General features: G+C 27.7%; 1 protein-coding gene and 1 pseudogene across 1 annotated transcript; one reads left to right on the top strand and one right to left on the bottom strand.

The window, feature by feature from the left end:
* Positions 1-4,032: 4,032 nt before the first annotated feature.
* LOC145831486 (synaptotagmin-15-like) lies at positions 4,033-25,072 on the bottom strand. The gene is made up of 12 exons (XM_082938759.1): positions 24,960-25,072; positions 21,251-21,401; positions 20,819-20,889; positions 19,846-19,910; positions 19,201-19,291; positions 16,379-16,481; positions 15,798-15,947; positions 9,986-10,144; positions 8,839-8,965; positions 8,274-8,429; positions 5,229-5,361; positions 4,033-4,728 (listed from the first exon to the last, which is right to left on the bottom strand). The coding sequence occupies exons 2-12, from the start codon at positions 21,323-21,325 to the stop codon at positions 4,632-4,634; spliced, it is 1,227 nt and encodes a 408-aa protein (XP_082794885.1). The 5' UTR covers positions 21,326-21,401; positions 24,960-25,072; the 3' UTR covers positions 4,033-4,631.
* On the top strand, positions 12,612-15,171 carry LOC145831623 (growth hormone-inducible transmembrane protein pseudogene; annotated as a pseudogene).
* Positions 25,073-26,640: the final 1,568 nt, after the last annotated feature.

Raw genomic sequence — 26,640 nt, 5'->3', positions numbered from 1 at the left:
TGTTAACGCTAACTAGTCTTTCAAGACAAGAAACTTAGATAACTAAAATGCTTAAATAATTTTTTAAAATCATTTTTCGGATAATATTCATCAAAATTTTTTAATTATATTTCATTATTATTCGAATTACCAAGAAATATCTCTAAGAAAATGTGCATGATAAAATAGTACAATTATTTCTGAAAAAAAATATAATATACTTTTTATGGGAACGGGTCTAAATTACACGAAGACAAACTGCACGAGGTTACTAAATTGCACGAGAGAACTAAATTGCACGAGAACAAAGTTGCACGAGTGCATAAAATTGCACGAAGTCAAATTTGCAGAAAGCTAAATTTGCACGAGGGCACAAAATTGCACGAAGACAATTTTGTACCAATGGTCAATTTTTCATGAATCACATTTTTGAACAGGAGTAAAAAAAAGAAAAACAGAAAAAAAAACAAAAAATTAATTTAAAAAAAAAAGAAAGAAAAAAGTTACTCACCGAGGACAAGGGTTAGGGGTAACAGTGATAGTAAAAATAAAAAAATAATTAATAAACACAATAATAATAATAAAACAATTAAAAAAACAGCTACCGACCGAGGGTAAGGGGTAATAGTGATAAAAAAATTTTAAAAAAGTATAAAAAAAACGAAAATTAATTAGAAAAATGAACCCGTGCAAAATTGTCTCCGTGCAATATTGTCTGCATGTACAAAAGTTTCTTCGTGCAAAAGTGACCATTCGTGCAAAAGTATCTTCGAGCAATTTTCTGTTCGTGCAATTTTGTGCACTCGTGCAGTTTTGTCCCCTTGTGCAATTTTGTACGCTTGCGTAATTTAGACAGCTACCCACTTTTTAGTGATAAAATTTTTTCAATACCTTGATTGTAACAGTGTAAGAAGTTTTCCATTATTATTAAATTCCCGTTATAATTGTTTTTTTAAGTTTATTAGCATGTTTAAAAGAAAGTTTAGTAAAGTTGCTTGAATTGACAAAGCAAAAATTCTTAAATAACACTTTTGTTCGAATTTTACAATTTCAACTGTTACGTAGTAACCTTTCAGTATATAAACTCTTTTGTACAGCACACAGTGCTCAATTTGCGTTGGTCGCAGTTGTAATGTTTTGAAACTATTTTCGTTTAAAAAACTTTGCCATTGAGATAAAATGATAGTACAGTAGTTACAGGATCTCAAATAGCTCGAAAAAGTTACGAATCCGCAAAAATCAAAACATCTGAAATGACGCGTTATGACGTCATAGCGGTAACAAAGCAATTCAAACTACCTCTAATGTTATTGTATTTTGTATTAATTTATTCAGTATCTTAAAACTTGAAAAATAGATAAAATGATGAATTATATGTAACAACTGTATAAATGGCAACTTAGAAAAATTCCACAATAAATCCGTATGTTTTACGGTATTATTACTGTTTTGGAGTTAAATTATGATTTTTTTATACTTATTTTCAAAAAAAGTTTTATTGAGTTTACAAAAGTGACAACCGTAAGGGTTGTGGAGCAACATAAGTTGCCTTGTATACAGTTATCACTCATACCTTCTGTTTATTTTTGAACTTTTAGATACTGATACTTTGATACAAATACAAAACCGAACATTTAAGTTAGTAGAAACAGCATCAAATTTTGCGAATTTTCGTAACATAAACATTTTTTATTTATAATTTTTAATAACTTTGTTATTTTTTTCGTAAATACATTCTAAAGGTTTTATTTTAATATAAATGTTGTTATTTATTAATAAAAGTTTAAGTACTAATTTGATGTTGGTTACTATAAAATTTTCAAAGTATAAAAAAATAATTGAATTTCAATTTAAAAAAAGTTAGCTATAGTTGTTAAAAAATGCTTAATTTTGAAAAGTTAACTAGTCTTTTTTAATATAGTAAAATTATTTCAGCTGCAGTACTTAAAATAAGGTTTTTATATAGCTTAAAACAAAAGTTTTACGTTAAGGTTTTTTTCTAAATATATTTTGTGCTCCCCTAATAAAAATACCACGCTTCGCCACTGGTAAGTAGTTTAAGTTTGTACACGCAGCTGAGGAGTCTTAGGTGAGGAGTCTAACCAGCTGGCTAGCAGTAGTAGTCAGATAGTTGACAGATCAAACCTGATCGTAAAACTCATGCAACAATCAGTCGTTTCTATATTCTCACAATTCATTTCACACGTAACTTTTTGTTTTACTATATGCTTAAACTTTTATGGGAAAAACAGAAAAGCTTCTTTGATTGTCTTGGACGTTGAAAAAGTATGCGTGGTTTGCAACTCGATAACAAACGGTTCTCCCTTCACCCCGTCCTAGGACCAAATACTTTGAGAACTTTTTTTTTTTGCCGTTAAATAATCACTTTTAAAAAATTATAAGTTTTTTTTATATATGATTCAAAAAAAACTGTTTATTTTTCTTTTTTTTCAAACAGATTCCACTATTAATTATATTTTTGTTAAAAAAACACTTTTTTGTTTTTGAAGCAAACTAGAAGTCATATAATTGACAGATCAAAGTCTGATCGTCAAACACATGCAACATTCAGTTATCATTGCTATAGCGTAACAGTAAAAAGCTGAAGCGTCTTTTAAAAAATTATAGGCTGTTTTATAACATTTTTTTTGAAACTGATTCTACTACTATTTATATTTTTGTATAAAAATACTGTTTATGTTTTTCAAGCAAACTATTTCAGTCGGTGTGAAAGTTTATTTTATAAGAACTCTTACAAACAAAATAGCTCCTCTCGAGTTAACGAGTTACTCCTGCACGAGCTCAACTTGTCACTATATTTCTTATTGTTATTGCGTTATAGTGACATATTTTTAACGCAAGATCATGATTTTTAAATAACATTAGTATTACATTCATTAGTATTTATTCACATTATAGAGTTAAAAAACTCTATAGCTTTTAAAAAAGTAGTTTTACAATGCATTACTTTTCGATTAAGAGAATCTGAGCTGAGTTGAATGTATGCATTTAGTTTGTTCATTTTGGACACTACAAGTGCAAAAGGGTGTTTATGGTTCAAAATTATCTATCAGGAGGGCAACACAAAGTATAAAAAACATACTAAAAGCTAAAAAAGCAGGGTCTTTTTATGCTAAAGAATTGAAACATAAGCTACGTGCCTGAAGTAGTATATTAATAAAATCTGTAACCTTATCTCCAAGAAACCTTACCCAAAATTTTAATCTAAGCCCTAAACCCTAACCAACCTTACCCAATTATTTAAAAAACAAATGAAAAAAATTCATTAAATAATATTTAAAATAAAAATAGTTAAAATATTAGCCAATCAGAAGTGACATTGTACTTGTAACCGACGCGCACAGTTTTATTGTAATTATGAACAAAAACTTGACATCTAATACAAACTGGCAAATAATTTTCAAATGTTTCCTTTACTGCAGGTTATAAAGTAAAAGTCCTTTTTAAGAAAACGTTTTTTAAGGAGTATTTTGTGCTTTAATGTTGTTTTTTAAAGTTTTTATTGTAATTAAAAGCTATGCATCTAAAGGAAATATAATCGATTAACCAAGGGAAATGCACAAAAAAAAAAGTCACTTTATTTAAAATTAGTTTACAATAATTCGGTTACTCTGCAAAAACAAGAAATTTCTGTTTTTAAATAGTGTTTTACTTTAAAGGCAATTAGAGTAACCCTTACTTTCGTAACAACACAAAGCATTTGTATGTGCGCTTTACTTTACTAAGCTTAACTTTAATTTATAATAATTAGCTCTTACAATAAAAGACACAAGTACTTCTTATTTCAATTAAGAGCGACATAAATATAAAAATGATAAAGCAAGCGTACTGGTAAAATAATTTAAAAACATTCATAGAACAGTAAAAATTATAAAAAAAGGCTACTATAAGGTAGAATAAAAGATAATATAAAAATATCAAAAATTAATTATATACATAAAATATAAGTAGACTTTATTACTAAAACTTTGCCAACTTTGCAATATATAACTGTTCTAATATTATATAAAATTATAAAGCGTTTGAAAAACAGTATTAATTTTGTTTTACAAAGAAGTTTAGAAAAAAATAAAAGAGATTTACATTAATACACAAAACTTAAAAAGTGTTAAACTTGATAGCTAATATTTTTTATTTATTTTTGAAAATATAAAGCGACATTAAAATAAATGATAAGTAAACAGCTTGTTTAGATTTATAAAAGCTAATAAACTTTGTTTGTCATAATGAGTTGCACTATACATTAGAAACAACCAGAAATGTATAAAACAAGTAATAAGGGTATTATGCTTTAAAGAAACGTTTTAAATTTCAAAACCGTAATTAAATACAAGCTAAAGATATAAAATATGATTAAATGAAAATAATGCAGTAAAATGTGTATAAAAAACGCAAAAAAAAAATCAAAAGTGCTTGTTTTTTTTTATCGTAAACTAAATACTTTTTTTTAGTTTTTATACATCTCTATACAACTTACTTGAACCAGCAGCTGATATTTCTATAAATTATTAATTTGTGCAAAACTCCACAACAGATGAATACATAACCATTTAAGCCACAAAACTTTTTCCATCATAAATTCTAAACTATTAGCCACAATTTTTTTTTTTTTAAATCAAACAATTGTGACGTCACAGGGTTTCGATTACTTCACTCAAGGGGTGCCACTTGTAAACGACCTGGCATTTTTTGCTAATTGCCTCCTGCCAGTGCATCAGCTGTAGATTCCTGCAACAAATAATTTGTTTTGATGGGTAATAAGATAAAGTGTTCATCTTATTTCGTTTAAAATAAGAACTTTCAGTACCCTAACGTATAACAAGTAAAAAAGAAAAAAAAATGTTTTCTTAAATAGAACTTAAAACAAAAAATAGTAAAATTTTTGCCAATCAGCAAATCAGAGCTAGTTTCGCTGACAAATAATATTATATCATATACAAAAGATAAGTGTGAATAAACAAATTAATATAATTTTATATTAAAATAAATACCTTTAATATCAAGTATTAAAAAAATATAAGAATCTATGTTGTTATAAAAATCTGCAGTACACGAAACTGCCCAATTAACATATCATATAAATTAATTTTACACCAATTTTTACTCGTCACATTTTAAAACTAGCGACTTGCGATAGATGATGAGTTTTTTTACCTTACAACATACTTATCATATTTTTTAAGCTTTTAAGTCTTATTTATACTACGGATAAAAACACACATACAGACCTGCAGTACATGAAGCTGCCCACTGCAATTCTCCCGTACTTGCTGCAATTGTTTCGGTACTTTCCCTTCGTCACGACGTTTTTCAGTGACGTTGCGATCTGCCTCACTGATCCTCGAGAACGGGTTGTTAGAACTGTTTGAAATTGTTTAAATAGTGTTTAAATAAACTATTAACAAAATATTAATACAGTAATTGATCGTAAGCTGGTAACAGTATATTTATTTATTTATTTGCTTCAATAATCGCCTATTTTGGGTTTTGTAGCATTGTTGGTGTTTAGATTAAGGTAACAACTTTTTTTTTGTTGCTTGTTTGTTATTTATACTTACAATCAGGGGCGTCGCGTGGGGTGTTGCACTGCCGCAACTGCACCACCTTTGAAATTTTGTAAGAAAAAAAAATATCTGTAACGTTTTCGTTATTTTTTAGAACGAAATCTCTTTAAAAACTTCAATTTTGAAAACGACCATTTTGCCCACTTCACTGCCGCAAACTCTTAGCTGACTGCCGCAAATGAACTCAAAAAAGCAAAATTTCTTCAAGAATTACCGCAAAATCAATATCTTGCAGTAAGTAAACTAAATTGAAAATTCCCTAAAACAGGACATGCTTAAGTATCATCTACAAGCTATTGTAAACATAAAATAAAAACAAAGCTAAGCTACTGCAAAGGATTAAACTTGAGTTTATGTACCCACATGATTTTTTAAATTTAACAGATCACTTCTATTAAAACTGGACAATAAAAGAACAAAACTTGTCATGAATGAAATATTAAAAAAAAAAAAGATAAGAACCTTAAATCACTAAAGTCTAAGAAATTCGATTTTTATTTTAATAGAAAATAGAAATATATTTATTCTTCATCATTCTTAAAGCAATTTTTATTTAAACTTTTTCATCCTAAGTTTTATAAAATTTGTTTACTTTTATTAAAAAGAAATTTAAATTTTTAAGTATCAATATAAATTTTTATATATACAAAAAAAAAACTTTTGTTTTTTTTTTTTTAGTGTTTCAAATATCTATTTTAGCAATTTGTTTTTTTATAAAAGAAACATCTAAAGATTTTAAGGCCAACTTATAAAAAAAATAGATATGATTTTAGTGATTTGATTTATTTGTTGTTTGAGTTTATATTATATTAATAAGGATTCTTTTGTACCTCTGACTGTGAGTTACCATATCTTAAAAGTTAATATGAATTTTTTATACATATAAAAGATGAGTTGTAGTAAAATTAAAACTTTATAAAATAATTTCAGTCAAATAATTCTAAAGTAGATGTTAAGGGCATAAAAGGGGGGGGGAGGGTAAACACTTTTTTTAAGTGCTGATTTAGTTTGTGCCTCCCATAAGGAACCTTTTATTTCCTTTGACTTTGACCACCTATATCTAAAAAAATATATTGAATTTTTAAAATCTGTAAAAAGCATCTTGTAGCTTTGTAAAAACTACATAAAATAATATCAAATAGTGAAAAAAGTGTTTCTTTTTTTGTAGTGAAGAATTTTTTTTTGTTTGTAGACTTTTTAATTTCCTTGCCAAGCCTGATAAGACATTTATTTTTTTGTTAAGTTAAATATTAATGAAATAACCATTCTTAGAATTATGTTTAATCAAATATTTTTTAAATAAAGTTGAGGCAAAATAAAAAAAACTATTAAAGTTGCTGTATTTTTATTATAATAATGTTTTGTCTAAATTTTTCTACTGTTAGTTTTAACTTTAAAACCTTCTTAAAAATCAATACTCATAAGTAAGCTAAAATTTTTTGAGTCTTTTAAATTAATTAATTTTTTTTTTAACATTCCTATATTTGCTTTAATTTTCAAAGTATTTACTTTTTTGTTAAGTTGTTTTCTTAAATATTTTTTTTTTTCAAAAAATAAATGTTTTATTTTTAAACAAAATTTCTTAAGTTACATTAGCAATTTAATGTAGTTGTTGTAGAAAAACGTCTTTATTTAAGATAAAAAAAGAGTTTTAAAATTAGGGATTTTTTTAAAAATTCTGCACCACCTAAAAAAATACCACGCGACGCCACTGCTTACAATATTTGAACAACTACAATGTTTGTGGGCTACTAGTTCTTTTAATTAAGTTAGCTTATTAAAAGTCCCACTATTAGCCGGGATCGGCTATGCGTAACTATGCATACAGAACAAAAATAAATGATAATATCTAATTAGCTTACCAAACATTGAATAATTAATTAAAAGCTTTGCAACTAATTTGACTTCGTCGTAAGAATTTATAAAATCGAATTGTACTATGTGTTTTTATTTATATGCCTTACAAAGGGTTTTTTTTCAATACTGTATTTTTTATACTGAAAACAGTTATAAGTAGAATACTAAGCTTGTAGAACTTATCTTATGAAAATTCAAAATATTCGAAAAAGTGAAGTTGCAGGTATTGTTAAAACTGTTGGTTTAAAGTATTTTTTTCGTCACCTGCACTGTAGTTTTACATTTGAGTAGGTACACTCAGATAAATAAAATATTACACATTTTGTTGCTTTGAATAACTGTTGGTGTTTATTCTGTACTGATTTGGTTAAAAAATAAATCAGTAGAGCTTTTATCTTGTTTTACTATAGCAGTAGTTTTTTTGTTTGTTTTAGAACTTTACCAAAGTAAAGCGTTGCAACTATCTCGACTTAGTCATAAAAATTTAATAAATAGAGTTAGATAATTTGTTCTTTGGAACTGTTTGTTAGTGTTTTGATGTTCAGTGGTAGTAAAACAAATAAAGTTTTGTATTATCAGCTACTTCAGTTTTTAACACAAAAAAGATTAATTTTTTAAACGATTGTAACAATTTCTTACCTTTATGGTTATTTACTTATGTTTTTAATTTAAAATAACTCCTCAAAAGCTGTATAAATTTAAAGCCATACAACTTACAAATTTAAGTATAAAGAGCTGTAAAGAACCATTTAAGTTTAGAACATGAAATGCTTTATTTTTACGCTTATATAAGATTTTTAATTAAGAATAAAAACTAAAGAAAAGTAACAATATTACTTAGTAAAACCATACCCATTATAGACAAGCAGCTTTTATCGAGGTCTTCGGGAGGCACTTTGAACGAAAACGATTCGTCGAAGTTGAGGTCGAGAGCGCCGTCCAGTGTTGAAGTTATTTTCGTTTTAACTGTGCTGTGGCCTTGCGTCAGTGCTATTTTCACGTATATTCCTGCATTGGATTTTTTTGTTAGATATTATAAATTTTGAGAACAGTTGATAAAACAGTTGTTTTCAGTTGCTTTAAGGCTTTTAGAGGGGTAGTATTATTTGTCATTTCTTTTTGTAAAATTTTAGATTTGCAAAAATTTTGCAGAAATAAACATAAAACATGTTAAACAAGTGTATTTGTATGTTTTGATATATTAAGAATTAGTTATTATTGACTACTTTTTTCATTTTGGTTTGTAAACTTGATTTGTCATTTGAAGTTTATGTTGGTTCAAAAAATAAAAGTAAATAACTAAAACAAAAATAAGTATAAAACTGTTTTGAGCTTTTAATAAACGCTTTTATATTTAAAATATTTAGACAAAACACACTATTAAAAACAAGCTTTCTCGAACAAACACAAAACATACCGTTGGACTGGAGATCGACTTTCCGCAGGTTCCTCGCTTTTCCGACCACCACGTTCAGTCTGGATAATGTCGGAATGTAGGAGAGACCGACGTTCAGCTCACCTATCGACGTGCCTGTATCCCCTGTCTGTTTTTATATTTAAATATATTTATGATGTTTTATGTTCAATAAATAGTTATGCTATGTATAATGTATAATGTGTTTTCTTGTATATCTAATAAAATTTTATTGAACTATTTTTAGTTTTAAATTGTGTAGTTATGCAGTCTTTTGTGACTAAATGTTTTTAGAAACAAAACATTTGATGTAGAATATTTTTTAGTTAAGTAGAGTTTTAGTTTATTTCATACGCCTTCCGTTTGTTAGTGTGTTTGAAGAAAATACATCATACATTTTAGATTCATGTTGTTTTTTAAGGTGCGACAGTAAAAAAAAACTTGCTAAACAAGCTAGCAGTAACATATGAAAACTAAATAGTCTTAATAGTCCCCACGTTTTTGTATAAAAAAAAACAAATTAAATTTAAAATGTAGAATCGTGCAATGCCAAGTAAGAAGATACATTAAGAAATAGAAGAATATTTTTTAAAGTTAACTTAATAATACAAGTAATTTAAGTATTTTAGTTAAGATGATTAGATTAGAAGAACACTAAATAATTGATCTTTATCTAAATGTTTAGTGTTTTAGTTGTATAAAATCTGCTATAATATTGGTATTACAAACAAAATTTGTTTATTTATTTTAATACTTTAATCCTGATATGAGCGATAACGCGAAGATGTTTCAATAGTTTATATAACATTTACATACTAAAGGAATTAATAATAAACATAGAAAAAGTTAACTAAACAAACGAAATACAGTAACAAAATTAAACCTTAAATGAATGTTGTTTTCAGTATCCCTCTAGTAAAAATGAATAAATTCAAAAAAGCGACATCAATAAAAAAAATATGTTCAATAAACAAATTTCTCATACAAGCAATATCTTTAAGGTCTTGTCACTAGTATAAAGGTAGACGAAACTATGACCTGCAAAACAATTAAATAAACACAACTTCTCACGGTGTCATCCAAGTCTCACCAAAGTTATTTAATTAATAATTAAAATATAAAATAATTGAAATTAAAAAAAACTTCTCACATGAGCTATGTCGTCCAAATCTCGCCAAAGGTACTCCCCCTCTTTCGGGTCGATCTCCTTCAGAGTCACCAGAGCGTGACCCACCAGGTGGCGCCCTCCCTTTCCCGCGTCGTAAACCGAGAGGCGGAGGCATCTGCGTCGCAGCTCGGAGTTGGAGACCTGGGAAGTTTGATGAGTAAGTGTTTTGTTTCAGCTTATTAAATAGAGATTTATTCAACACGGTGTTTTATGCAAACGCAATGATCACGATTAAAAACTCTATAAAGTAAGAAAGACATGTTCAAAAATTTGGAGACCTGGGAAGTTTAATGAGGAAGTGTTTTGATGTTTCGATTTAGCTTACTAATCATCTTAAACTAAAAATTCAAAGGCATCGTTTCGAGTTTGAAACTTTGTATAGAAAAGTTATACTTATTTTGTTTTAACTTTGCATTTTGTATTATATTGATTGATTAAATAGTGAATAGGAAGTCGAACGCGGTGAAATTTTGAGTTCGATACCTGGTTGAGACAAAAAAAAAATTATATTAAAATAATTGTAAAAGTTAATTCCTTTACAATTGTTAAAAATAAAATAAAAATATGATATGTTGTACTTAGGTAATTCAAAGGTATTATTCAAAAATATTACCTAGCTGTTAACTAGATATATGTTTCAAGTTTTAATTTAAAGTTTTAAAAGGTAAAATCTTTTTACTTGATAAAATAAAATTTAATACTGAATATTAACTTTAAAATGTTTTTTTTTTGTTTATTTAAATGTATGCTACTGTAATAACAAATAAATGCTAACCTCTTTCTCCTAAAAACTACACAAAGTATGTTAGTCATTCAATTACTGTGTTGCAACGTATCTCTAGTCATTAATGGAAATTCGCAAAATAAACTTTGCTACACACATAAAATACTTTAGTTTTTAAGTGTTTGCGTTAAATTAACCAAACATCAAAAATCAAAAATAACCTTTTAAATATTAAAATTGAGCCTTTGTTAAGTTTAGCGTTAAAATGTTTATTTAGTTGAAAGTGACGTTCTATAGTTAGTTTTATTACTCACAGCTTTAAGCTTCAAGTGTTACTTAGTTTAACTTTGATAAAATACAGTAGGTAAAGCTAATTTAGTGCTGCTTTAAATAAACATTTTTCGCTAGACACCATAAAAACAGCATATGAAAATAGTTTGCTTAAAATTTTTAACAAAACAGTTAAAGTATGCTTTAAATTTAGTAAAAAGAAAAAGAATCGAACAAACTAAGTAGAATATTTATTTTCTTGCATCATAACCAGTTTTAAGTACAAAAAAATTGTAAAACGTTTGTAATGTATACTTTTGTTTTACATACAAAATACTTGTATAACTCACATTTCACAAAAATCATTATATTGTGTACTTTTTGTAAACTTATAACGTTAACTTACAATATTTAAGTTTTCTTAGTTCAATTAAAATCGATTGCAAACATTATAGTTTTACAAACTCTTAATTAAACTTATAAACTTGCTTAAGGTTAAAAAGTTAACTTAATATTTTTAAAGCTGTAGTGCTGTAGTTAACATGTTTTTTTTTGTTATTATTTACTAGTTGCAAGTTTTAAAATCTCAAAACTCAACTTCATTTATTTTAATCAAGCTTTCTCTAAGAATGACACGATACAATATTTGTTTACTTTACATAAACTACAACTCACTAGAATAAAAAATAAACATGAAGGCTCTAAATTTTAATCACAAGCTTTTGTAAGTTCAAGCGCGTTTTAAAGCATTACATATTCATATACGCACATTGCAACGAACGTAACGAAAGCATATGCGTGGAAGCTAAGAGGTTTCATTACAAGTGTGCAAAAACGTCACAAATATCAAAATTCCAACAAATCGATGTTTTGAGCAATCTGTCGTGTCCCGACTTAAAATTTGATTTTACACGATTTTTTCGCTAATGGCTCTTGTTTCGTTTGAAACCGTCTGCATTTAAATCAGTTTCGTACAATGCATTGGTATAAATAATTACTTTTTTATTGCATATTTGAATATCTTTCATTGTTTAAAGTTTGTGGTTTAAATTTTTTCAAACTTATGTATCAAGTTTGCTAAACAAAATCGATTGAAAAAATAATGTAGTCATAGTTTTAGTAACTAAATATAGCTATAAAATCAATTAAACTTGACTGTTACCAACTGTTTAAATAAGCTTAAAATACTTTTTTTAAAGTTTTGTAAAATATTGCAAACTAACACTTTAGTGAAATTAAAGTTAAACTTAGAAAAAACAAGTTTAGGCGAAGAGAAAAATTTACTTAGGTTGCTTCTTAAATGCTGTAATTCTAAAATTAACAAGTAAAGTTACATTAAAATTGAACTATACTTTGTTCTTATAAATCTGAATTCTAAACAAATAAATTGAAAGAAAGAATTTAATTGATGTATTCTAAATTCAAAATTATGTTAACCAAACAAAAGCTTAAAATTTAGGTTAAATAAATTTGAGTTACCATAGCAACCATGTAATTTTTTTTGTGACAACTTTGAATATTTTTGCTTTAAAAAAAGACATTGAAACATTTCAGCAAAACTTTGATTAACTTTTTTTTCTTAACTTTTATTCGTTTGTTCCGTCCAAACAAAAGATGCTTCTCCAAAGCAAACTGCTAGTTTCGTGTTTTCGAAGCACAAGCAAAGTGTCCGGCAAAATAACGAGGTTTTCACAAACAAGAAACATTCAGCTAACGAGAAGGCTCCTTCAGAACAACAGACCCGGTAAGCAACATTTATTAGCATTTAACGATTGATAAATGTACAGAAAGTTTTTATACAGGAATCTGAACTTGAACATAAAGTGACTAAAAAATACAGTAGGGACGTCGATAAGGTACGTATACGTGTAAGGTACGCACTAAATCTCGAAATAAGTGGAATTCAAGATATATTTTTTTCAAGTTAAACGAACTAAAAACAGTGAAATAAAACTATATGAAGTTTGTTAACATTATGGATTAATGCAAACAAAACATAACTAACAACCATGCAAAAAAAACAGGAATGAAATTAACTAGAAGTCCAAAACAATATACAAGCTTTTTGTAGTAACAATCTAACTTAAAAAATCATGTCAGTTGATCAACTATTAGTTTTAGATTGAGGTTGGTGTGCTAGTTAAAGAGCCATTGATTTGTTTTCAGTGAAACTGTCTTTTTTGAAGTTAGCTTGTCTTTATTAAAGTGTTAGCTAAAGAAGTAGCAAAAATAAGTTATCATAAAAGATGTAACACATTTAATCGAAAAATGTGTTTGTTTTCAATTTGATGTCGCTGTTTTCTTTGCGCTTATTCTTGCTATATCAGTTTTTTGTTTCTTTTTTAATATGTTGTAGAGTTAATCAAATGAGTGTTTATTGATTACTTAATTGCATTTTTTTAATATTACTTTTTGATTATTTGTTTACAATCCAAAATATACTTTTCATACATCCAGCTTACTAAAATGATTAAATTACAAACAGTTTGAAAAGTAAGTGGTCTATAAAAGTATTACCAGTTTAGCTTTTTGATTAAGAATCTGAAATAAAATAGAATAGATAATACTCTTATTTTAGAAAACTTAATGTAATTTGGTGCTTAAAAGGTTTGTCTCAAAACTGCTTCATATTTTTTTCCTAGGTTCGAGATAAGTACCTTATCGACGTCAAAATTGTAATTACTTCTTCTGTAAATTTAAGACTGTTTTAAAATTTTATCTTATTAAAACTTTTTTCTTAAAACTTTTTTTGTAGGCTGTTTAATGAATGTCTAAAAAAAGTTTAGTTTTCTATTTATTTATAGGCAAACAAGCGAGGGGTTTCGGAGCGATCAAAGCCGGGGAGGCGGCCGTAGCAACGGGAAGCTTGGTGGGGGTGGGCGCCCTCTGTTACTACGGGCTCGGGTTGTCGAGGCAACCGAGCCTGCTGGACCAATCGGTGGCGTGGCCCGGCTACGTAAGACAGCGAATCAGAGACGTTTATTTCTATTTCACTTCTTCAGTGTTAGTTTGTGAACATTTTTTTGTGTTATTAAAGTAATGTTAATTTTTGAGGTCAATTCAGTTTTTGTAGTATTGAAAAAATAAATGTTTCAATAACTTTTTAATACATAATAAGTTGTTATAGAATAATATAAAATGCTTTTAAATTTTAATGTTTTTAAGTTTTGAAATGTATTTAGAATGTACAAGAGATAAAGCAAGAAAATAAGAAGAATTTATTAGAATTATGACGTTTTAACTATTTGTACCAAACTTTGCTGTTTTTAAGAACATATGTACACATCGCATAAATGTGACCTATAGTAGCTAAATTTATACTTATCACATTCGGTTTGAAAATAAAGTGTAGTACTGACCAAACTGACTAGTTCTATAAATAAGTAATTCATAAATGTGACCTTTAAACTTAATATTTTGATTTGAAAATAAAGTACTGAATGAACTGACTAGTTTGCTAAGTAACTACGAATTACTTTCAATCAGTTTTTTCTTCCTGACAGATGTGCGACCGCCGCTTCAGCCTACCTGGTCTCCCGCAACCCATCCCTGCTCCGCCTGCTGGCCAACAACGGCGTCGTCGGCATGGTGATCACCTTCGCCTTGCTCATCGGCTCCAGCATACTCTGCCAGTCCGTCCCCTACCAACCGGGCTTCGGCCCCAAGCAACTCACCTTGTTGCTACACAACGCCGTGTTGGGGGCTACAATCGCCCCGCTGTGCTTCTTCGGCGGCCCGGCGGTCATCCGCGCCGCCGTCTACACCGCCGGCGTCTGCTGCGGCCTGTCCACGGTGGCCGTGTGCGCCCCCGACGAGAAGTTTCTGTCGTGGGGCGCCCCCCTGGGAGCCGGCCTCTTCGTGGTGTTCCTGTCGTCGCTGGCCGCCGCCTTCCTCCCGCCGACGTCCGCCGCCGGCCTGACGCTCTTCTCCCTGTCCATGTACGGCGGCCTGATCCTGTTCTGCCTGATGATCCTGCACGACACGCAGCGGGTGATTGACAACGCGAAGAAAGCGCCACCTAGTGGTGATTTGTTGCCCGGTAGGAACGTGTTCGACCCGGTGAACAATTCAATGAGCATCTACATGGACGCAGTGAACATTTTCGTCAGGATGCTGATGATAATGGGCAACAACAACAAGAGAAAGTGAACTTTACAGCGTTTTTTGCTCTAATATAATCGTACACTAATTTGTCGTTGTATTTTTTGTAAACTTAATTAGTTTTACGTTTGTTTTAGTTGTTTTAAGTATACATAGCATAAGAAACTTGTTTTTGAATAAAAAATTTGTTCTGTTTTGTGCAGTGGTTCTTACTGAAAACGATGTTTAAAGTGTTTTTGCAATAGATATATTTCAAAAGTTTTTAGTTTTATTTTACCAGCTTTTACGAGGGTTTCTGCAATTTATTTTCAGTATTTTTGAAAGTAAACTTAAAATTTAAAACAAATACAAAATACAACTATCATGTTTGTAACAGAACTGTTTGTTTAAGCACACAAAATCTGTTCAGTAAAATTTTCAAGGTGTTTTGTGAATTTCACTTTTTTGTTAGTTACTAAAACGAAATAATAAAACACAAAATAATTTTAACTAGTTACTAATCACTAAACTAGTATGGAAGCTACAATACCCTCGTTAATCTTATTGTTTGAAAACAAGTTAGATAGATTTAAACATTAAAACTGTGAAAAGTTTCCTTTAAGTTTGTTATTAAGAACTTGCGGTTACTCTAAATTTTAATTTTTCATTACATTTTTACTTAAATTTTTTGCTTGTACTGATTAACAAAATTCCACTTACTTGAAACACGAACTTTTCACCGAACGTCGGGTTGTTCGACCTCGGCCGGACCTTGGTCTGCTGGGAGAACCTCTCGTCCGGCAGGAGGAACAGTTTGACGAAACTGTCGCGCGGCGTGTTGCTGTGATCACGTGGTAGAAGCTGCTTGACCTAAGCGGTAAAATTTCGTGAATCGTTTGTAAACAGACATTAAAATATTACATGTAGAATAAATGTTATAATATGTTTATATCGACAACAGTTCGTTGTGAAAACTCATATCAAATTAGTTTTTGTATTTAACTTTTTAATTTTAATATTAACTTAATTTAGTATTCAAAACATTTTATTGGTACAACTAGGAGCTACTTAAAATAACGTGTTTAAGTTTTTATAATACTTGACTATCACTGACTGATAACATGCTTTTAAATAATGTGCATATATTATAAAACACACTGTATTTAAACAGAAAATATTTAATCTCAACATTTCCACGGCAAGCGAAATACTTATATTTATTTATTTGAACACACGTGCTCATAATGTTTTTTTTAACTTCAAGTTTGTTTGAATTTTGTTTATACTCTGAATGCATCTACTTTCAATATTTCCACGGTTAGGGTTTCCACCGCACCATCGTACACCAGCTTGAACCAGACCCTTCCGATCCTCGATGGAGGAAGATCTATCTCCGCTGAGTGTCTGTATAAAAATATGACTAAAATAATTTACAATATTTTGCAAATAATTGTTTGAAGAAATAATGGCAAACTATATCCGCTGATCCTTTGTTGATAAATTAGTGTTTATGTTAAGTATATATTGAATTGTTATAAAAAGTTTTTTTAAACTGTTTGTGAAACTTTTATGTGTCGTGTCTGTTACGATTTAATGATAATTAACTAACAAAAAAACTTACTAAAATAAGAATAATCTTTTTCTGTTAACTTTGTGTTAGTAATAAACTATTAAACTAAAAATAAGAAATAATTTAAACACTAGCGAAGAGTAAAATTATCTTTTCTAAATTTCTCTTGGTGATGGGTATAATAAAAAAAAGTATATGAACTTAATTATGTTGAATTGTGAAAAGTATCTTAAAATAACAATGGTCTATGTCTGCTGAGTGTCTATTAAAAATAAAATATTATACTTGAACAAAAAATATTGCAATACAAGCGAGCTGTTACTGCTGAATGTATGTTTATAGTTTAGTGTTTATTATGTTTATTATTAGTTTTTTATTAGTTTTTTATTATTAGTGTTATTATGTTTATTATGTTTAATATTTATGATAAACCAGTATTATGTTTGTTTTTAAACTATTTGTTAAACTGTTTGTGAAAATTTTGTGCGTTGCGTCAGTTGCTATAAAAGTATCATATATTGACAAAAACATATATCGAAACAATAACAATCTATTACTGTTGACTGTCTGTTATGTATAACAAAAAAGTGTAACAAACTATTTTAAACAGCTTTTATTAAAATAATAGCGTGGAGAGAGTCTGATGTTAGCTGAAAATAAGATGCCCGTTGACAAAAAAAAACATTAAATAATGGCGAGCTATTGTGTCTACTTGGCCTTGTTATGTCAGTCTTCATTGCAAAACTTTAAAATTATTTTAATAGATTATGTTTCGGAGTTGGTGCCATAACTTACACCAAGCACTTAATTTGTGATGGGTTACTTTAAATACTTTTTTATTTATTAATATTCTAGTGTTAAAATACAGATACTAGCGTATACCAAAATGTAATAACATGCATGGATAGAAGTACGGCGAAGCTACAATGGATCTTGTTTTAAAGTTTGTTAAAAATTAAGGTTTTTAGTATTTTTAATTTTCTGCACGAAGTGCATTTCATTAAAATATATTTTTAAATGATAATTATTGTATGTTTAGCAATGTAGTGTGGAGATTAATTAAATGAAAGATTTTAAAATAATATCAATCGTTTTAAAAACATTACGTAGTGTTTTTATGTACTTATACTATTTAATTTAAACAAAACTTTGCTACTGTATTTACGGTGTTGCAAACTTTGTTTACTTTTAAAAAATTAGTCAGAAAAACTTACAGTGAAAAGCAAAAAGGTTTATAATTTCTTAAAAAAATAAAACTAACTTTTTGACCTTGTAAATGATTTATAGTAAATGAATTATTTACTTTTAATGTAAATGCTTAAACGTACAGCAACTCAACATTTACAACAGGAAAAACTTAACTTTAATAATATTGTTAAACAAAACTTACTTAAAAGTTAACTATCTTTAAATATAACGAAAATTTTATTAAATTTTTGATAGCTTTTATCATTGCATAAAAGTAGAAAAATTTGTACAAAAATATCAACCATGGTTAACCTAGCTAGTTAAATCTACTAATCACTTAAAAAGCAAATAATATTACTGAAATGCTATAAAACGACACATGTCTCGTAAAATGGATGAACTTTAAGTCAACTTTCAGTTAAAACGTTAAAATATTATACGAAAAAGCTTTTAAAACTAAAAGTCCTTAGAGAGTTTCGTTTTAAGCCTGCGTTTAAAAGTTAAGTGCGTTAAAACGGTTACAAGTACTGAAACGTTAAATGTTCTTAAAAACGAGCAAGTTTTACCAAAGTATGAGTACGATTTATCAATTTTTTGAAGCTATCAGATTAAGGCTTATTGAAATAAAAATTTGAATTAAAAGAAATTTCTCTAAATTAGTATAAGTATAACTAGTAGTTTGTTTTTATTCTAAATTCATCTATTGTTATTTTTTAAACAGCTGATCGTTGCTTTGTTTGATTATTAAGTCAAGTCTGAGTTGATTTCATAAAACAGCTACTTCAAATTTAAAAATTTAATTCTAAATGAAAAAGTAAAAAATTTAACAAAATAAACTATAAATGCAAAAAGTCTTCATTTATTTACATAAGAAACCCAACTGTATTATAAATAACATTACAATTTTCTTAAATTGAGTAGAATAAAAAAATAAATTATGAAAAAAAAGACTTCATTTATTTACATAAGAAACCCAACTGTGAACATTACAATTTTCTTACAGTCAACCAACTTGTGTAACTCTAACAAAACACCTGACAAAATAGATATTAACAACAAAGATTTTATTTATTTCTTGAATGACCGAATTATAACATAAATTGAAATGTTCTTCTAGAATCTAAACAACTGTATATTAAAACTTTCTTATAAACAACTAACTTGTACAACTCTAGACTATTAAGTCAAGTCTGAGTTGATTTCATAAAAAAGCTGCTTCAAATGTGAAAATATAATTCTGAAGGAAAAAGTAAAGTATTTAAAAAAGTAAATAGCAAAACAAAGTATACAAACGCTTCATTTATTTCCTAAACAAACCCAACTGTATTATAACTGTATACTAAAACTTTCTTATAAACAACTAACTTGTACAACTCTGGTTTTATTCCGAGCATTTCAGCGGTGTTGGTTGTCATGACTGGGTGCAAAACCTGGCTGTCGTTTGCAACTGATGTATCTTTAAATATGTAAATAGTTGAAGTAGAAATACTAATACTGCATTCAACCAGCAGAGAGTGACTTAGTAGTTACTAGAGTTTTTTTAAGGTGCAAAATTGTGAAACCAAAAGGAAAAATTTATAATCGTTGGGTTAAGTAACTGTTTTAAGTATTTTTATTCAACTAAGTGACCAACGTTTTTTTAAGTAAAAATTTCTACCAGTGAAAGAAAAAAATATATTTGAAATTTTTAAATACAATTTTAAAATTTTATGTACGTCTTTTTGAAAACTTTTAATCATTTACATAAGTTTTAGTTTATTGTTATAACACAAAGCATAAAACCTTAGATATTTTTCAAAAACTTTGTCTTTAACTACGACGTTTAAAATATACCAAAAACTAAAATTGGTGATAAAGCAAGTCAGTTAGTTTGAATTAAACTTAACCTTCTAAAAACCAAAATTTATAAACTTGTAAACAGTTTTTTTTTCGAAAGCTTTTACAACAAACAAAATGTGTGTAACATATGTTCAACACAAAACTTTAAAATACAAACGAACTCTCTCTAACCTTCATGCTTATTATTGAGCATTGTCACGTCATCATTGTTGTTGTTTGTTTCCGAGCTGTGAAACCTAAAGTGTTATAAATTCAAATAACATCATCTGCTTTTTCATATGACTGTTTGTGTTCAGACTATCATATGACAACAGGTTTTCTGGTAATTTTCTCGAAAATACAAAGCAAAAGTTAACATAACCATGCGACACAGTGTATTAGTGACCATACATTAGAATTTAAAAAAAAGCCGCAAAAAAAACGTGGAAACTACTGGTTATGTGTTTTAGAGAAACTTTGTCACAGATGAAAGCGAATCATATGAACATAAACTTGTTAGCAAATATTTTTCTCAAAAATAAACGAAAAGCGAAAAGGTATTTAATGTGTGCAAATAGCTTTATAAAACAAAGCGTTGGTATACTATCATGGGAAACATTGGTTTACTAAAAAGGTAAACTGCAGAAAAATATAAAGTTTGAACAAAAGTCAAAAATGAAAACTAATCTAGTTGTTTTAACACTGTAACGTCTTTTCATATACTGTAAATATTTTTACTTTAAACAGCAGCATATGTGTTACAAGTTTCTCTAATGTGTAAGGTTTTGTCTGTACTGTTTATACTATACACCTTTTACACGTACTAATGTCATAATAAAATAGTATACTTCACAATTAGCATACATATCTAAGCTTTTACAAGTTTTAATAAATCACAACTTTAAAAAAATGTTTTGAAGTGATTAGTAATGGTATTTTAAAAATCGTACAATTATTTGTTTACGACGAACTTATAAAATGTATGTTACTTACAACTTTATTTTAAAGTTATTGATTTGTATGCTTTACCTAAAATTTTTCAAAATTTTATAATGGCTTACACACAGAATAATATTTCATACCTGCACTTTTTGTTATTATTAAACATTAAGTTATTACATTTCACCAGCATACTATTATTTACACATTATATAAAATGTTTCACCTGCATGTTTTGTTTCTTCTTGTCGGCATGGGGGAAGGGGATGAATTGCAGCTGCTTGCAAATCTTGAGTCCTACGAAAAATATCAGTAGAAATTTTTTCACAAAATCTTGCTTAGGATGATACAATAATAAGGAAGCACTTTGACACTCTTTTGAACTACTTATACTTGAAAAAAAACACTATGGGATCAAATGCTATTTCGTAACTTTAACAAAACAGATGTATATATATATATATATATATATATATATATATATACTTACAAATTTTTAGTACACAACATGAGCTAAATAAAAAATCTAGATAAAAAATGCTAAAAAATGGTAAAAAACCCATCAAACTTTACAACTTAAATGTCATTTTAAAAATTAGTACACTTTACTTGGTTTTTTTCACTTCAAAAAAAATTTCAAAACAAAAAAAAAAGGAACTTTTTTCACGGAGCCTGCGGACATGGGGGGAAGGGCGAAAGGGACACTTTTGGGGATGTTGGGGTATCTGGACATAATGGTGTTGGCCCTGTTTAGCTTGTTTCGATTTAGGGAACTTTTTGAAGATGAACAGTACAAGCTGCGGCTTTCCCTGTTTAAATTGTTTTGTTTAAAAATTGTTTACTTTACTTTAAAATATCGTTTGCTTTTTTAATTTTTTGGAATTGTGTTAAACTTTTCACCGATATTAGCTTTTAGACAACTTCGAATTAAATTATTAAAAATTATAAGTACAATTTACTCATTTGCTTTTATACTTTATTTAAAATAATGTTTAAATAACAATCGTAAATTTTTATTTATAATAAATTTTCTTTGATCAAGTTAGACTTTGTTTATTTATATTTGATAATCTTTTATTTGTAACTTGTTCAAAAAACTGCTCTGATTAAAAAAAAAAAGTTACAACAAAAAGTATACAGCGAGCAAAAACATTGTTGTTACGTCACAAACAAACTACGTCACCTGTTCAAAAAGCACCTTTCCTGCGCGCTTTTGTAAAAACTGCATTTTACGACGTTGTTATTGTGCATCTTTTTTAAAACTTATCAAAAAAACTGAAACACAAGCGTACTGCAAGCCAGCGAAGCTATTATGGATTGCTTCAGTTGAGAGCTGCTGCTTTTCAACGATAACCATCTAATCGCAAGAGACAATGGCCTTTGCGTGCGGCTCATTTGAAAATTAAATAGAAAAAACAACTTTGATTTTTTTTTGTTTTCCACTAATTACATGCGCAAACCAAGTAGGATCAATAGCGACGTTTGGCGAAAATTTTATGATTTTCGTTTCTTTTTTGTTAGTTTTAACTTTCAACAGTGTAGCTTGGCAAGAGTGTTGCTTTTGCTTTCACTAGTTCATACTTCAGAATGTGTAAATCAATAACAGCTTAAATAACTTTAAACTGCCAAACAACTTTTTTTTGATAAGTAAAGTGAGTTCAACCAAAAAAAATTTTTTTTTTATCTCATCATCAAAAATATTATTGAAACAACACATATCTTTTAAACCATTAGAAACAGTCAAACAAATTTTACAAAGTGAAACACAAGCAGACCTGCATCGAACGGGCAAGTTGAAAATCAATAATAAAAATAAAATTTATTACGAAATTGTTGCAATAACACACGGAGCCAATCAAATAACAATCAAAAGTTGTCAACTGGAACGTGACTTCCAAACAAAGTTGGAAAAAAACCAGAAAACTTTGAAAGTGAACGCTGCAAAAAAGCTGTGAACTTATCAGAAGAAAATAGGCTAAATGGGTTTGTTATGACTAATTTATAAAAATTCGTATCTTTATTTAAAGTGTTTATTTTAGTAAAAAAAATCTTATTGATTACTTATTTAAGTTCGAAATAAGTTCATTTAAAGTAGTAATCAGGTTGTTTGAGTTCGTTTTCTGAAATAAAATGCAACACTAGACGTTACAAAAAATACTGTTAGATTTAAATTTTTAAAAGCTTTTATAAGCTCAACAGGTATATTTATTGTACTTAAGCATTTTATAAAATCTTACTAGCATTTTAAAATTAGTTAATTTTTATGATTTAAAAGCACTTATTTTTGTATATTTCACAAATCTGAGTTGAGACACTTAAAGTTAACAACCACAAGACACAAATTTTAAAGTGTTTTTATTAAATAAACACTGGTAATTTTTGTTTTTCTGCTTTTTTCGTTTGTAAAAAGTAATGTTCGCAAAAAAACAAAATGTAACAACAGTAAACATTTTAAAGACGGTCGATTTGCAATGTGTTACAAATGTGATGTTATCGTTTATGTGTTCAAACATACCTAAATAAACATGAAATTATGACAATCTAACAGAAATAAAAACTTTTGATAAGTATATATGTTAAATAACAATACATATGTTTTATATCTATGGTTTTGTAAAGTTAAGCTGTTTTACTTTTAAACTAATTTAAAAACACAACAAAACTAAATTAGTTTATGATTTCTAAAATTTATGCAATTTTTTATAAACTTTTATGTATTTTTACTTTGAAAGTGTTTATCATATCGATTTGCTAATTGTTTTCTAATAAAATATTTTTTTTTAAATTCATAAAACAAATTATAAATAAAAAAAACCTTCCGCATATGAAAGTACTAGTTGTGTAATTATTTAATATTTCAGTGGTAGCTATAAAACTTTCAAGCATTTTAAACACTTTGTATTTATACCCTCAATTATAGTAATTAATTTACAAAACTGTTCAAGTTTATAACTAGTTAACAGTAGTAAAAAATATTGGAAATACTTAAGTGTAAACTGTTTTTTGGATAAAATATTATAAAAAAATCAGCTTATCCAATAATTAAACGCCAAAGCGTTTACATCTAACGAAAATATTTAGAATATAAGTTCAAACATAGTAAAGCACGATTACAAGTTTAAAGGAACCGCCACATAAAATATTAAAACAAAAGTTTATTGGTTTTTGGTAAAATCTGGAAAGTTGAACAAACTTAAGAAAATCAATAATTAAATTAGCAATCGATAGCGCGTTATAAAGAAAACTAAACATAACTTAATGAAAACTTCTTTAAGTTTAGCTTTTCTAAAGAAACAAATAATTATTTTTAAGAAGAAACAAGGTATAAACAAATTTTTAAATGGTGTTTTAAATTTAATTCGCTTTAAAATTAAAAAATGAACGAGATAAAATCTACATTAGTTAAGGAACTTAAAAATTATATTTTACATTATGAGTACTATATAAACTGTATTTTTTTATCAAAATTCACAAAACTTTTTAAATAAAATTATATTCTACAGATGTTTTCATTTTATACATGAAAATAGTAAAAAAGAATAATTACTTCATATAAAACAAACAACAAAATAACTTTTTTTACGACTTTTTTCATAGAATACTTTCATTTTTAAGTTATGTACGCAAGAAATGCAATTAATAACTTCGGCATACAACACAACAGATTTTGAAAATTTTAAAACTCTTTTCAAACTATAGTAGAGTTTGTAAGTCAGTTACATTCAGTTATAACACGTGTATAGTTCAATTTTTTGTATTTACTTTAAAATTTGTTACCTTTAAAACTTAAAACAAATTTTTTTATTAAAAACTAATGAATTGTTTTAAGCACACTTAAATACTTTTAACAAAAAGTTTTTAAGCACTTATGGATTTAAGTTTTATTTTCTCACATTTTTATTTTTATTTTTTGGCATGGTTTTGTTTTATAAGTTTGAAATGCTTAACTAATTATAAAATAGTATACAAAAAACTGTTTTGTAATTACATTTGATTATACTATTTAAAAATAGGTTTTCAAAAGTTTTTTACTATGAAATTGACTTGGTACAGACTTTTGTTAAATTCAAGACCTCGTAAAGATACAAAAAAAAGAATATTTAGTATATATACCGTCAAACTAAAAATTAAAACGTTATCACTTATCTTTAAACATCCTAATTGGTAGTTTACCCTCTAAAATTATTATACACAACAAAATGAACAAATCGAAGATGTTTGGAATCGATATGTCGTTAAGAGTCATCAGTTACAAAATAATTTTAATCATATAAATTAATAAAACTCAAAATTCTAAAAATTTTATCTAAATTTATTTTAAAACATACGAAAAACATGCTAAGTTTTAGTAAAAAACAAATACTAACCGGGTTAATTCAACAAAAGCTTATTAGGCCAATGTTAAAGATAAAAGTGATGACGAATGAAATTTTAATTTGAATCTAAATTTGTAGGTATTTTTCTTCCTTTTATAAATTATCTGTTTAAAAATCAAATTCATAATAATCACTTAAATCTATTGCATTATATTATAGCTAAATAACCGAAAGAAGTCAAAATTCGTTTTAAATATACAAAAAAAAGCACTTCTATACGAATACACAAAAGTTTGATAACAATTAAGATAAATACTTGTCTACAGTAGTACATACGTAAGAATAATATAAATCATTATAATACTAATCAACTGCTTGTAATGCAAACACTAAACTTTCTAAACTAATAAACTAACTTAAAATGTTTTATAAAAAATCTGTGATTTTATCGAATAACCCTCAGTTTTTTGACAATAAACTCATTTTTTATACTAACGTCATGGAAAACAAATTCACATTGAAAATAAAAACGCTTCCACGAAAAACCTCACAAAAAAAAACTTAAAACTGTTTCGCTCATTGTAACGTGTGAAAGCAAAGTTGCGTAATGAAAACAAGTTTGTTCAGCCCTCAGAAGTGCTTGAGAACGAAACTTCTCACACGCACAGGCAGTTATACAAACAAATCGCATGAGGCGAGTCTCGCGTGTGTATTCAACCGTTTTGCAGCAGCGAGTGTTTTAAAGCGGTGAGAAAAAAAGGTCAAGTTTGAAGCTGCCTCTTAATCGGCTTAAGTGGCGTTGCGTGCGTGACTCTGCATAGAAGCAAATATAGTCGTTTCTTAGATTCGAATAAATGTTTGCTTTTGCTTTGCACTGCAACTTATGCAATCAAATTGCACAACTTTTCTTAAAATTGCCCGACTTTAAGACGTAACTACTAATATTTAAATAATGTTTTTTTTAAGAATGATTTTCAATTGAAAAAGTAGCATAGAAAAGGTTTTGTAAATAAAGTTTTAGTTTTATTCTTAAGAATATATTTCTTCTGACACTGATTTTAACTTTTAATTATTCTCAGTATACAAAGCAGTTTTAAAACATATTTGTTTTACAGACCTTCGTGTTTATAAAACCCAGTAAATTAAGATTAAAGATTTATACATGACTAAAAATTTAACATAACTGTGTTAGTTATTTAGTTTAAATGATTGATGAAACAAAACTAAATATAGAAAGATCATAAAATAGATAAAACCACAACTTTTATAGAAAAAAAAACATATCTATTTTAAATACCAAAGCTGTTTATTGCTGTAATTAACAAAATGCGATTCTTATTTACAAAAAAAGTCTCAAAAAATCTTAACCAATAATAGTTACACTTAAAAAAAAACTTTTAGTGATCTTGTCCTCGCACTTGTAACTTGCAAATGAAAATTACACATCAATATGTTCAACGACACTCGTAAGTTGACAACAATGAAGCCACTTGAAAATTGCCACTCACCAATGTATTATGCTTGTAAGTGTCGCGTTCAAACAACAAGAGTGTCGCATTAAAATTTAATGCAAGTGTGTTTGTGGGTCAGCGCACTTGCTTTGTGCTACATGTATATGCTGTTATTTGTTAAAGTATAGTTTTTGAAATTGTTTTAAAATTTACTTTTATATAACTAAAATTGTGGTGATTTTTAACAGTAAAATCATTTTTAATATATTTGGCTATTTTCA

The sequence above is a fragment of the Thalia democratica genome, chromosome 3, assembly GCF_965202585.1.
Source record: "Thalia democratica chromosome 3, ktThaDemo2.hap1.1, whole genome shotgun sequence".
Taxonomy (NCBI): Eukaryota; Metazoa; Chordata; class Thaliacea; order Salpida; family Salpidae; genus Thalia; species Thalia democratica.
This window is presented reverse-complemented; position numbering and strand designations above follow the sequence as displayed.